The sequence below is a fragment of the Nematolebias whitei genome, chromosome 5 (assembly GCF_014905685.2).
Source record: "Nematolebias whitei isolate Nwh7 chromosome 5, NemWhi1, whole genome shotgun sequence".
Classification (NCBI taxonomy): Eukaryota; Metazoa; Chordata; class Actinopteri; order Cyprinodontiformes; family Rivulidae; genus Nematolebias; species Nematolebias whitei.
In genome coordinates, this window is record NC_056502.1 from 12,973,125 (window position 1) to 12,986,846 (window position 13,722).

General features: G+C 39.6%; 1 protein-coding gene across 1 annotated transcript; it reads right to left on the minus strand.

Annotated features, from left to right (window-relative positions):
* Nucleotides 1-3,428: 3,428 nt before the first annotated feature.
* apoeb (apolipoprotein Eb) lies at nt 3,429-5,307 on the minus strand. The gene is made up of 5 exons (XM_037676163.1): nt 5,278-5,307; nt 5,085-5,146; nt 4,838-4,976; nt 4,441-4,728; nt 3,429-4,339 (listed from the first exon to the last, which is right to left on the minus strand). The coding sequence occupies exons 2-5, from the start codon at nt 5,125-5,127 to the stop codon at nt 4,027-4,029; spliced, it is 783 nt and encodes a 260-aa protein (XP_037532091.1). The 5' UTR covers nt 5,128-5,146; nt 5,278-5,307; the 3' UTR covers nt 3,429-4,026.
* Between the last annotated feature and the right edge of the window lie 8,415 nt (nt 5,308-13,722).

The window sequence follows — 13,722 nt, forward strand, 5'->3', positions numbered from 1 at the left end:
GGTGATGCATTTTTGTTTTCCTTTAAAACTCTAAGAAATCAGGATGTACGTCTAAAGCTGATTAACTTTTACCACAACAACTAATCAATGTAAGTCAACACAAAAACAACAAAAACATTTTTTTTTAATTATTATTATTGTTGAGTGTGGCAGTAGCTGAGAGTCACCCATAACTTCATTTAAGTGATAATAGATCATGTTCTGGCATGAAAGATCATGAGTCGTATGCATTTCTGCAAAGATTGATAGGCCTTCAGTTAATGATTGAATCATCCTGACTTCTTTCAAATAGCTTTTATGCTTCTTTTTTCAACAATAATTCACATTGCATCCATCTTAATTCTTACAATAAAGAGTAAACTATAAAAATATGTTGCTTTATTTGAACTCTGCTGCTTAAGTGATTCTTCGATCATACGATGTGCGTTCTCTTCCTCAAGCCCAGTTTGTTTGTCTTGTTTTGCAAGACCTATAGAGCCCGCCTGGCCTGCCAATAAAGAAAACACAGCTGCAGTGGTGCGTGCAGCCTGGATGTGAGTGGAAAGGTCGGAGGATGCAAATTGTACAAAGACGGGGGCAAACAGTGTCCTCTGCTGGCCTCTGCTCCGGGCAACAAAGAACTAATCCTGCTGCATATAATGGACGTGACAAAAGTTTCAAACACAGCTGGAAAAAACTTTTCAATTGTGCCACTTGCTTTTACCAACAAGTAAAATGCCAACCAGATTATGGTATGAATACAGGAAGTTGTGTTTTTCTTTACATTTGTTTTTCAATGAGATGTAATTTTATAAAAAAGATGCAGGGAGAATGTTATTTAAAGTGCATAAATTGGCCTCATGCCAGAAACAAAGCAACATACACAAGATCACGAACTACAGACTCATTTGTAACTTTTTTTATTATTCGTGGAATGTTTTTTTTTTTTTTTTCAAATAAGTATGGCTTCTTCATCATCGTGCAAGTGTAGAGAAAGGTTGAACTACTACGTCGCTGGAAACTTTATGGCAAAAAAAAAAAAAAATAGTGATTGTGGCACAAAATGTTCCCAAACGTACCAAACGCCTGCTGGGATGAAGAGAAAATAAATCTGGAAGCCGATCTAAACAAGCCCGGACAAAAAAAACTGTCAGACTGAGGGATGTGGGGGAGGCTGTTTGCATAAAAAACTGTGGATGGCGTGGAGTACAAACACAAAGAGGGACTAAAAGCTTAGTTTTGTGCTTTCAGTTGAAGATTTGGTGTTAAAGCTCTCTCAATTCTTCTTCTCCACTCATGCAGCTGACTTCTTGTAATAGAGCACAATGAAGAAAGGTCAACAGTTTCACGCTTTAATTCAATTCAATTCAATTCAATTCAGTTTATTTCTATAGCGCCAAGTCACAACAGAAGTCATCTCAGGGCACTGAACAGAAATATTCATATATAAAAATAATTTAACATTATTTATCTGAGCAGCAGACCAGACTGCTTTGAGTTTAACTTCAATGCAGACTCTCATCTTGAGCAAGCATGAAGGCGACAGTGGAAAGAAAAAATTCCCTTATGAGGAAGAAACCTTTAGCAGAACCAGGCTCAGGACAAGAGGCCATCTGCTTTGACCGGCTGGGTTTGAGAGGAACAGATACACAATGGCAGGTCAAGAATCACATGTTAAGATAGAAATAATATCAAATGAAAACTATTCAATTTTAACAATTAATTTAAGGAAATTGGGTCAATTTGTCCTCCAACAGTCTAAGCTAAAGACAGCATAAAAAGTCAACCCTAACTATAGGATTTATCAAAAAGGAAAGTCTTAACCCCAGTCTTTAAACTGGACAACGTGTCAGTCGTACGGACAGAAACTGGAAGTTGGTTCCACAAGAAAGGATCCTGATAATTGAAAGATCTTCCTCCCATTCTGCTTTTGGAAACTCAAGGGACCACGAGTAAACATGCAGTTTGAGAGCAAAATGCTCTGTTAGGAAAGTATGGAACAATAAGATCTCAAATATAAGATGGAGCTAGGTTGTTGAGAGCTTTGTAGGTTAGAAGTAAGATTTTGAATTAAATTCTGGACTTGACAGGGAGCCAATGGAGAGAAACTAAAACTGGAGAGATATGAGAGTGGTGAAGGCTGCACAGAAGTCTGTTGGAGTCATCCTCCCCACCACCACAGACATTTATACCTCTAGATGCAGGAAGAGGGCCACATGCATCATGAAGGACCCCACTCACCCAGCACAAACACTTTTTGCCCGCTCCCCTCGGGAAGGAGGTTGAGGAGCATTAAGTGTAGAACCACTAGACTGAGGAACAGCTTCTACCCTGAGGCTGTTAGACTCATGAATCTCTAACCAGATAAATCACTGTGAAAAACCACATCATGTTGCTGCTGATCTGTTTCATGTTGCTACTGATCTGTTTCATGTTGCTGCTGATCTGTTTCATGTTGCTGTGTTCATCCATGCTCATCTGCTCACACAGACTCATGTTCGTGCTGCTGTTCAGCGCATTGTTTTTATGCTATTAGTGTTTAGCATATGTTTAGTTGATGTTTTTCTTAGTTCATATCTTAGATCTTATTACTGTTTTTCTTTTACATTTTATTGTTGATGTAACTGGGACCCTGTGTACATAATGTCGTTCCACCACATGTACCACAACTCTGACTCTGACTCTGGTATGATCTCTCCTACTAACTCCAGTTCAGACTCTGGCAGCAGCATTTTGGATCAACTGAAGACTTTTTAAAGAAGTATTTGGACACCCAGATAAACCGTTGCAATAGTCCAGTCTAGACGTGACAAATACATGAACCAGTTTTTCTGCATCACTTTTAGAAAAGATGTTTCTAATGTTAGTGATATTACGCAGGTGGAAGAAGGCAGTTTAAGTAACGTTTTTAATGTGGGGGATAAAAGACAAGTCCTGATAAAAAAAAAAACACCAAGATTTTTAACATTAGAGCTGGAGGACAGATTAATGCCATCCAAGGAGGGTGAAAGACTGAAAAATGTATCCCTAAGAGGTTCAGATCCAAAAACTAAAACCTCAGTCTTGTCTGTGTTCAAAAGCAGAAAAATTTGGGTCATCCAGGTTTTTATGTCTTTAAGAAGTTGATGATTGGATTCATAGTATCTCTAGTTAAATCATTTGAGATGAATTCTAAGGAAACAGGCTTGCCATCATTTAAAAGCCCTGCACTGATTGCATTAAAACTAATGCAATCAGTTTGAACCAATCAAACTTGAATAGTTCCAAAAAAGATTCCCAGTTTGATCGTCTCGGCTTATCTAGTGAAAACAAACGAAACTACACTAGTCGTTATCTACATGAGGTACAACAGTGACGTGGGTCTGTGAAGTTAACTCTAACTGGACTTTGTTTTAAATAAATGAGCTTTCTGAAATGTGTAAGGAGAAACACAAGCTGGAGAAACGAAGCCTTTTTTAAATTTTCTTTATTCACGCAGCACTGATCAGCACAAACGCAGAAACAGGCGGTGTTCACTCGCAGACAGCAGCATGGTGGGGGCGCACAGCACATGAAACCTTCAGATCACTTCCGGCGAACACACAAGAGCGTTGCACTCTTCACTCACAGGCTTTCACCGTTCGTGCCCCAGGAGTACAACGCTAATGTTGAGACGAGACTGAAGCAGTTCAGTCTCACTTGCGAAACTCGTGGACGCGTTGTTGGATACGATCGCAGCATCGCTCAGTGCAAGGATTGGACTAAACCACAGCTGCATTCAAACCCAGCAGCGGAATGTAGAAAACGTCAAACACAAAATGTTTTAGGGTAAAAACGTGGGATTGTTTAATTCAAAGTAGAAAAAGCAAAGCAATTTAAAGAGTATGAGATCACACGCTGCTGCTTGTTTAGTGATCAAGAAAGTTGGCGAGGGACACCCCCCACCCGTGTATCCTGAACGCTAAAGCCTAAAAAAAGTACAGCAGCTGTTGTTATGATACAAACAAATAACTGATTCTCATTTCTTTTGCTTTTATCATCCTTAAAAAAAAGCATTAAAGTCTTTCTTTAAGCAGTGGCCGTCTCCTTGACTTTGTCCAGGATGGTCTCGAACTGCTCGCGGAACTGGGTGGCGTAAGGAGAGAGCACCTTCGTGAGCTCCTCCAGCTTGCCGTCCATGGACGTGCTCAGCTCCTGCAAGGTGCTCTCCAGCTGGGTCTTGAAGTTCTCAGCCTGGGTCTCCAGCCTTACGGAGATGTCTCTCAGCTTCTGGCTGGCATCATCACTGGCCTGATGGACGTACGGCTCAACGTTTTCCTTCACGGTCCCCAGGTTGTGGGTGGCGCGGGACTGCACCTCCCCCAGGTAAGTGGCAGCAGTTCTTGAGGAACAACAAACAAACAGAAAAGGAAAAACAGTTAGGTTTCGTATCATAAAAATGAGGAATTAAAAGGTAAGCGAAAGCACCGCAGCCCAACTCACTCTCGGATCTCTTCCGTGTCTTTGGCCAGGCGCTTCCTCAGCTTGGTGGTGTAGGTGGTGATGCGGCTGCGGACGTCATCCAAATTCTGATCCACCATGCTCTTCAGCTCGTTCAGGTACTCGCTGCTGCGCACCTTGGCGTCAGTCATGTCTGTCTGCAGTTTGCTGGCCAGAAGCTGCAGGTCCTCAGACATCTGGTTTGTGGAGGCGACAGCGTGAGGTGCCAGCTTGGTCTGGATATCATCTTTGTACGCCGTCAGCTCTGCCATGGCGTTGGTGATCAGGGTACTAGAAGTATCACAAGCAACATCAAAATGTTGCGCAGGACGACAATGCACAGGAGAAAAGGAGACGTCTCCACAGGACAACTCAACAAATTCAACAAACGAGCACTTACTCCAGCTCCTGGTTGAGCTGAGGGACTCTGAGCTCAGCTTTCTGGTTGAGCTCAGCGATGTACTGCCAGAAGCGATCCACGCTTTCCTCCAAGCGGATCAGGCTGGCATCAGCCTGCTGCGCCGGACGGGCATTGCAGCCTTAAAAGAGCACAAACGGGTGATTATTAAAACTAGAACACTGATTATGATGTTGGTGAAACAAGAACACATGTGACGTTTCCATGTGGTAAACAGCACAGAGCGTACCGGTGATGACTGCCAGAGCAAGGATGAGAGCTGCAGCCTTCATGGTTGGTTGACAAATTCACCTGTGAAATACATTAGAGACTCTGCATTTTCATAAAATGATACAGCAGCTGAGATGTTAAGAAAGATTAAAATAAATACATAAATTTAGCAGAGCTGATGTTAGGAGAGAACATGTTTCTGTTTGTCTCACCTGAGAGGTTGAGCTTCCTCGGTGCTCCCGGGTCGGTGGCTGAGGCTTTTTATAGCCCCAGAGGCTGCGGCTCGACAAGCGGGGCGGGGGGGGGGGGGGGGGGGGGGGGGGTTGCTCACTCACGCGCGCGCGCGTTCACGAGGTCACGGTGATTTGTCTGCACGCAACGTGTCAAAACACGCCGCGTCCGAAGCCTCGGAGGGAGAGAAGCACAGAGAAGTTTCACTTCTGATGATTAATGGCTCCTCTGTCAACAAGGAACATTTCAGAAAGTAGGTTTGATTATTTATCGTCATGAAAGTGTATTAAAACAGAGCATTGTGGATTCAGTTGATGTAATCAGACACCCTGTCCCCATTCAAACACACCTGCAGTTTTACACAGTTCAACTAATTAATTTATTGTACTTTAAAAAAAATATCATAAAAACACCAATTTTGGTTTGTATAAATGTTTGCATTGCAAAGCAAGGTTTTTTTTTTTTTTTTACATTCTTAAATATAATAGTTTAAATAATTTAAACATAGTTTAAGCTAATTGCATTGCATTTAATTTACTTTGTATTTAATATCCCAGAAATGGTGTAAGAATGAAGTGATTTGCTGTTATTGAATTTCAAGCATCTGTGTCAGTACTTGTTTATTTCTGTCATTTAACTTGCGTCATATTTACAAGTTTTTAATCAGCCATCACTGAAAGGCAAAGATGATGTGTTTTTTGCTTGTGTGTGTCTGCCTGTTATCAAAATATCTCAAGGACAAATGGAAAATTTTTAATAAAACTTGCAGAAAATAATCATTAAATTGGCCACAAACCCTCCTGTTGTGTTCATTTCTGAGGAGCAGCTATGATGTTTTTGGGTCAGTTTGACCCGCGAGGAATGTTTAATCGAAATACAAAAATGCATTTACTGTAACTCACGTTCATTTTACGAGTATTGAACTAAAATCATATTTTCATTGCCAACATATTGCATGAGAGCTCTGTTCACCTACAGAATTAAGTCATCTCTGACTGTCAGTGAAGCATCTCTTCAATCACTAGATGAATTTTAATGAAAGTTTCAGGGAATAATAATCATGTGTACCTCTACAACGGATTCAGTTTTAAATACAACCTGATTGAAGATAGCGCCCATAGCCAACTGACCTTAAAAACACAAAAATGGCTATAATTCAATTAATTCTACATCTATTGTACAAATATATAATGTGGTTTTGACTGATACTCATCCACAACGCACACTTTCATCAATTTGTCTGTTACTAAACTATCCTAACCTCTGTCGGAATCACTGGATGGCTCTTAATGACATTTCAAAAAGCAATAATTGCATATATCCACAACTAATTAGTGTTTGGAGTCGATCCAATTCAAGATGGCTGCCACAGCTTATTGACATTAGCCAACACACAAAACAATGACTATAGCAGTCATTTATACTAAAATGTGACGTGGTTGTAGCTGATAATAGTTTACAATCCACAGTCTGAGATTTTTATTTTATTTTTTTTACTTTATTTTGCCGTATCACATGAGGTTGTGCATAATGTTATTTTTAAGGCTTGACTAAAATGGTTGCGACTCTGTCGTTTCTCGGGACAAGATGAAAGCTCTGATATTAAAGGTACTTCTCATTTCTTCAAGGAATACTATAATTTTTTGATTGTGGTCAGATGGGAGCACAAACTGGTGAAAAAAAATCTTGTTTCATTCAGATATGCTGTATAAACAGTTCTTTACATGCACATTTTCATTAAAATGCTCTGCTTTCGTCAACCATTGAAAACACACCTCTGATATACATGAACCCCCACTCCAATCTTTATGGAAATCTCAGACCTCCAGCAGTGTGATTGTGTGTGTGTTGCAGCTCAGACAAATAAGATGCTTGCACAATGTAAGATGAGCACGTTCAGGCTTGAAGACAGTTTGTGTACAACAAGCCCACTGCACAAAAGAAAGATTAGAACAAGGACATGGTAGAATAACTTGTGGTCATGAAATATAAATGTTAAAGCCTAAATGAGCCACAAAGAAAAGTAAATCTGAAAAGTCAAAGGGTGTAGGAGAAATATGATTTTTATGAAATGCCAAAATGTTTCAAACAAAGTAAGGACAGTTATGTAATGAAAAGAAAGCAGCTATTTTCATTCAACCATGCTGCTTACCGTATTTTTCGGACTATAAGGCGCGCTTAAAAAATATATCAAGCTAATGTCATTACACACAGACTGATATATGTCAAATGTTTATTTCTTTTAATGTTGGTGATTATAACTGGCCTTGAATTTTCTCAAAAATCGACAGAGAGCCTTATAATCCAGAGCACCTTATGTATTAATTCTGGTTGTGCTTACAGACCTCGAACCAATTTTATACACAGCGCTCAAAAATCTGTCAAAATGAACTTGTTTCGCTTAATGCACCTTATAATCCGGTGCACCTTATGTATGAAAACAGACCCTGTCATTGATATTATGCCTTATAATCTGGTGCACCTTATAGTTCAAAACAATATGGTGCTTAGTTAGTAAGACGTATTTTACCCTGGCTTTAACACATTGTTGCTGTTTGGCTTCAAACCATAGGCTCATTAGACAAGTCTGGATGAAACATTAAAACCTGTTATTGAAACCCAAACATGCAACACGAGCCAAAAACTTTATGCAAGTTAAAAAATTATATATATATATTTTTGTTTGTTTTATTTTATTTCTTTAAACTACAGACTGAAGGCTGGATTTTAAATGAATTTTGCTCTTTAGGATTTGGCCTGTTTGTTGTGAAACTGCAAGTTTCTCTGTACTGTAGATTTCACAGACATTCAATTTACATAGAAGCAAAGTTTAAAGTTTAAAAGAATTGGCTTGACTCAGGTATTTAGTGTGAGAATGTGTGATCAGCAGAGGACGTCATGTGGTCTGATTGTATTCAGTGGAAGAAGTTCTTTACTCCCCTTGAAATCTGAGAACAATGACACAGCACTGGAGATAAAGCTTTTGATTAAAGTGTTTTGTTGTCACCCTTCTGTTAAAACCAAAACTCTTATTGTTCCAGCACAATGTTTGGAGTAGATTCAAGTCAATTCAAAAATACTTTGTTAATCCCAAAGGGAAATTAATTGTTGTCGTAGCTCATCATCCTGGTTTCATTAGAGTTGTTCTAGATGCTGATGGCTGTGGGCAGGAAGGATCTCTTGTAGCAGTCCGTCCCACAGAGGATCCGAAGAAACTGGCTGCAGATGACAATCCGTGCACCCAGACCCAGCAGACCTTTCAGTCCTCTTGGGCAGCAGGATCGCCTGAATGCTGGGCAGATCTCCTCCCCGAGCGATGGCCATTCCTCCCAGCAGCCTGATGAGCCCGTCATCACCGTTGATGAAACTGCAGGTGCCAGGGGATGATCTCTGTCTTCCCACTGTCACGAGCCATGTTTCCCACCACCTCCAAAATCTCAGCAGTCAGGCACTCAAGCACTGTCTTCCGGTAGATGAGAATGCATCCACAGCACCTCCTTTTCAACTCATTGGAATTTGGGGCTGTAACTTTGAGCTTTTGAGATGTTAATCAGCAGCTCCCAGTTGTAGAAAAACACCTTGTTGTTATTGTTACGCATCATAACAAATGTCCAAAAGTATAAAATGGTTTCAGTAAAAATTCTTCCAGCTGCACAGCATCCAAAACCAGAGAAAATACTCATCTGAAAAAAGTGATTTGCATGCAGAAAACAGAGTAATTAAAGATTTCTAAAGCAAAATCTCAGAATGAATGTATGAGAGCTACTTCAACATGCAGCCACCTTGAGTGGCACAATTCTAGAACTAGTGCAATTCTACAACTAGTACCTCTAGAACTATTCTAGATGTGCCACAAATAGAAAGAAACCGTGTCCAGTTTATAACCAGTTCTTCACACATCATGGATATTGGGAAATGTTCTCAGCCTCAGGTTAATGTAATATATGAGCCTTTGTCCTAGTAAAATGTGCTCCAGTGTGAAAAACAGAAATGAAAACAAACTATTTTTGACTGAATTGTGCTGAGAGAATGAGCCACCCTTTGCACACAAGTAACAAAGAGGTCATAGGCTAGATTAAATGTTTTCAAATGTGCCTTTCTCGTCTAGGCCCTGAAAACAACCAGATAGAAGGCAGACGAGGAAGTGAAAGACAGAGAATCGAGGGAACTATGAGGTAATACAGTGACAAATCTGACCCAGTCATGCAAACTGTGGTTGCTTCTGCTTTTGTTTTCTTCACAGCAGAGGATGTCTGATGTCAGATGTCTGAGGGGGAAGCTGGACTGAACAAACGTAACCCCAGGAATGAGGCTTGTGGTTAAGATGATCTCACTTCTTGAACAAACCTGTTGAGTTACCACCGTGTAAATAATTAAAAACCTGTCATCATAATATATTTTAATGATTTTAAAAGTCCATATTTCGAGTTCAAATTGAAGAGCTGCCTGACCTGATGTGTTTTCTCCATCTGTCTGCTGTTTGTTTTTTGGTTCTTTTGCTCAGGAAAGTTAAACATGTCCTAAAGTAACATCTTATAAATCATCTGGTTCTGAGTCAGAGTGGTTTCAACTGTTGGATATGAACTGCTGACTTTGTACCAGCAGTGAACACAGTGAACATCTGCATGTTAACATTTCAACATCAGAGGTAACAAAGAGTCAAACAAGTCAAACATAACGTGTGAACCATATTTAAAGATGCATTTATCTCGTCACAGAACCAAGCTACTTGTTTTCAGACCGTAACTAGCAATTAAGCTAACCACCTGCAGCTCCGTGTTTACTACCATTTAAAAGTTGGATCAGTTTTAAATGGCCAGAGTAATAAGAGAGCTGATCTTTCTGCTGGGACTTTCCATTCTTGGATGTAATCTGGCTGACTCAAAAGGAGATGAAGAGTGGAAATGTTCTGGTTTAACTGAGACCTGAGATGACATGAGACAGGAACATCCAACAGCTTTATTTGATATATCCATCCTTTAGAGGATATACATAGGTCTCAAGCTAGGATTCAATCTAGCAAACTTCTCACTGAGAGGCAACAGGTCTACCAATTGCAACACTATTCTGCATTTATTATAATGTTATTTATTTATTTATTAATCTCAACTTAAAAGACGCATCTCAATGAGATCATAGATCTCTTTTGCAAAGGAAGTCTGTGCATGCTGGCAGCACATCATGGATGTTTTAGGACTGTAAGAGGAAACGAGTACCTGGAGAAAACCTACAAACATGAGGAGAACATACAAACTCCACACAGAGAGACCCTAGGTGCAAACGGGGGATCAAACCCAGGACCTTCTTGCTGTGAGGCAACAGTGTTAACCATTAAACCACCATGTTGCCAAAAAAAATTAACAATAACAACAAACGAACTTCAAGTTCAAGTCAATTTTATTGCATGAGATGGAACGAAATTCCTTTCAATAATTACTGTATAAGTAAAATATAAAAGAGTAAACATTTTAAAGTTTGTTAGTTTTCACATTTGTAGAAAATTGCTTTTTGTTTTCATATGTAATGCAAACTGCTTGCCTCATTGTATTATTCAACTAAATTGCTCAAGGGGCCACAGTTACTGAAAGCCAAGAGCTCAGGGGCCGGAGATCCAGCCGTTATTGTCATTAAATAAGTTTGTTTTATAGTTTAAAATCTAGTTGTATTTAAAAACGAACACATTGGTGGGCCGAACTGAGTTCATCCGTGGGCCTGATTTGGCCCCTAGGCCACCAGTTGAATAGTCCGGGTTTATAATTTTTTTTTTTTTCTTTGTCCAACTTCAAAAAGCCTACTTTATTCAATTATTTTCTTTTACAAAACTTTGTAACTCGTAGTCATTCGTTTATAATAGTTTTCTTGTACAAGAGCAAGAAAACTGAGTAAAAGTGTGACAAAAGCAAAAAGGCCAAATGAGAATTTGTTCAAATAATGATGCAAAGAGTGTTTCCATGTATGCAAGTGAACTTACAAAAACTTCACGAAAACAATGGAGAGCAGAGCCGCAGTGTGCGTGTGCATGATGCTCTGTATGTGGAGGGTTAATTGTGCAGATCCCAGAACAGCTGGGGGGGGGGGAGAACAGAGGAATGTTGTTTGCCACTGGGTAAGGCAGGGTGGGAGTAATCTCTCTGCAGGTTCAGAGGCACAAAAAAACAAAATGAATAATTAAAAAAAAAAAAAGTACAAGCAGGATGTTTATGAACTTTCAGACCTGTAAGAACAAACCCCAACATGTCCTGTCCCCATATCCACCACGCAGTCTTAGGGGGGAGTGGAAGGAGGAGCTTTTTTGTAAGTTGATGCCGAACTAACAGGAAAAGTGGTGTCACCCACAATCACGCCACTTTCTGTGCCGTGATTGGACGTTCTTAGAATCACCTTCTTGCTCAAATTTGCACATAACGCACATGAAGTATGAACGAGTCAACCATGAAAACGTCTGTTTTAGTCCTACACGATTTGCTCCTTCATTATGTGACAACATTTGTTCATTTGGATGTTGGTCAAATTACAGTTATGTTCACACAACTATTTATAGTTGTACAAGAAAACATTTTTGACAATAGTATGAGACTAACTTCATCACGTGTCATATCACTAACAGCTAGTTTTACTATGCTAAATGCTATGTAGCTGATCTTATAATTTATAATTTCACTTCAACAACAACAGCCACAAAATCTCCTTCAGCTTTTGTGGTTAAAGTTAAACTTGTTATTTTTATGTAATTTAAAATGAACAGCTTCATTTTTATTGAACAAAATACACCAAAACTTTGTCACCAACTGTTTTATTTGAACTGTTTGTGCTATATATGTTTTGGAGAGTTACAATTTTGTGGCCAAACATATAAGCATCCAAGATTATCATCCATCCATTTCGTTTTAATCTCTGGGTCGCGGGAGAGCTGGTGCTGATCTCAAGCAGCCAGGCGAGATTAATAAAGATAAACAAAACAACCATGTATGCTCTCGTCTACACCTAGGGATGGTTTGGAGTTGTCAATCAGCCCAACGTGCATGTTTTGGTTTGTGGGAGAAAACTGGAGTGACGCACACGTCAACAGGATGAACATGCACTGCACATAGAAAGGTCCTAGGTGGGGGGTGAACCTGTAACCTTCTTGCTGTGAGGCAACAGCTCTATGGCACTGTGCCACCCATCTCAGTAGTAAATGTCTATTTCATTTCATTTTATTAAAGAAGGATCCACCTGTCTATTTCTGGGTTATTTCTGGGTATTCTGAGTTTTATTGCTGGCATCTAATCTTGAAAACTTGATTTTAATTTTGATTATAAAAACGTATGCCAGTATTTTGTATCATTTGTTTTGTTGAATTAAACTTACAACCACAATGCAAAAATGTTGAAATGCTGTGTATATCCATCCATCCATCCATTATCTTTCGCTTGTTCCAAAGTTGGGTCGCAAAATGCTGTGTATAATATAAACAAAATTTAATGTAATGATTTGCAAAACTGGGCAGCATGGTGGAACAGTTGGGAGAGCTGCTGCCTCTCAGTGAGAAGGTCAATGGATCGAATCACAGCCGGAGGGGCCTTTCTGGGTGGAGTTTGTATGTTCTCTCCGTGCATGCGTGGGTTTTCTCGGTACTCTGGTTTTCTCCCACAGACCAAAAACATGCATGTTAGACAAACTGATAACTCTAAATTGTCTCTAGGTGTGAGTGAGAGAGTGAATGTTCATTTGTCTCTATATGTCTCTGTGACTAGAGACCTGTCCATGGTGTACCCCACCTCTCCCACAGTGACTGCTGGATATGAGTACCGCCCAGTGACCCTGTAACCCGAGGGGAAAGACATGGGTAAAAGATAATGGATGGGTGGATGGATGGATTTGCAAAACTCATGAAATCATATTTCATAAGGTAGCAACATATCTCAAAAACACTGAATTTTAAAAAATGGTTTTGAAAATGGCCTGAATTGGTGTGAAATTGTGGCTGCGGTCAATGGTTTTTCTGCACTTGTGCAAGTAGATGAACAACAGTAATCATGGTGTTTCTCACTGTTTTAGGAGCAACCCAAACTCATCTTTGGTCCAAATGAGCATTTGTATACTCACCATGTGGATGTAACCGTTGTCATGCTCAAGACTAAAGTATCTTTGCACCTACACGTGTCATTGAAATATAAAAATCACAACGCCAACCATTGACCTGGGATGGAACAGATTCAACAAGCACAGCAATAAGTTTGTTTATTATGGTACTCGAGAATAAAATTTGAGTTTACAAAATTTCCATATCATTGTATTCTGTCTACACTTTACACAATGACCCAACTTTTTGTAATTTAGGTTACAGTATATTATATCGTTTCATGGACTTTTTACTTGTTCATAAATGCTGAAGAGTCAACAAGCATCTGGTGTACAGTTGCAACAGCTAATGTATAATGTAT

What these genes read in the sequence shown, in the direction of transcription:
- apoeb (XM_037676163.1), bottom strand. Translation starts at nt 5,127, where the DNA reads ATGAAGGCTGCAGCTCTCATCCTTGCTCTGGCAGTCATCACCG. An exon ending in TGCTCTGGCAGTCATCACCG is followed by an intron (nt 4,977 to 5,084) that starts GTACGCTCTGTG and finishes TGCTCTTTTAAG; the next exon opens with GCTGCAATGCCCGTCCGGCG. An exon ending in GACACGGAAGAGATCCGAGA is followed by an intron (nt 4,340 to 4,440) that starts GTGAGTTGGGCT and finishes TTGTTCCTCAAG; the next exon opens with AACTGCTGCCACTTACCTGG.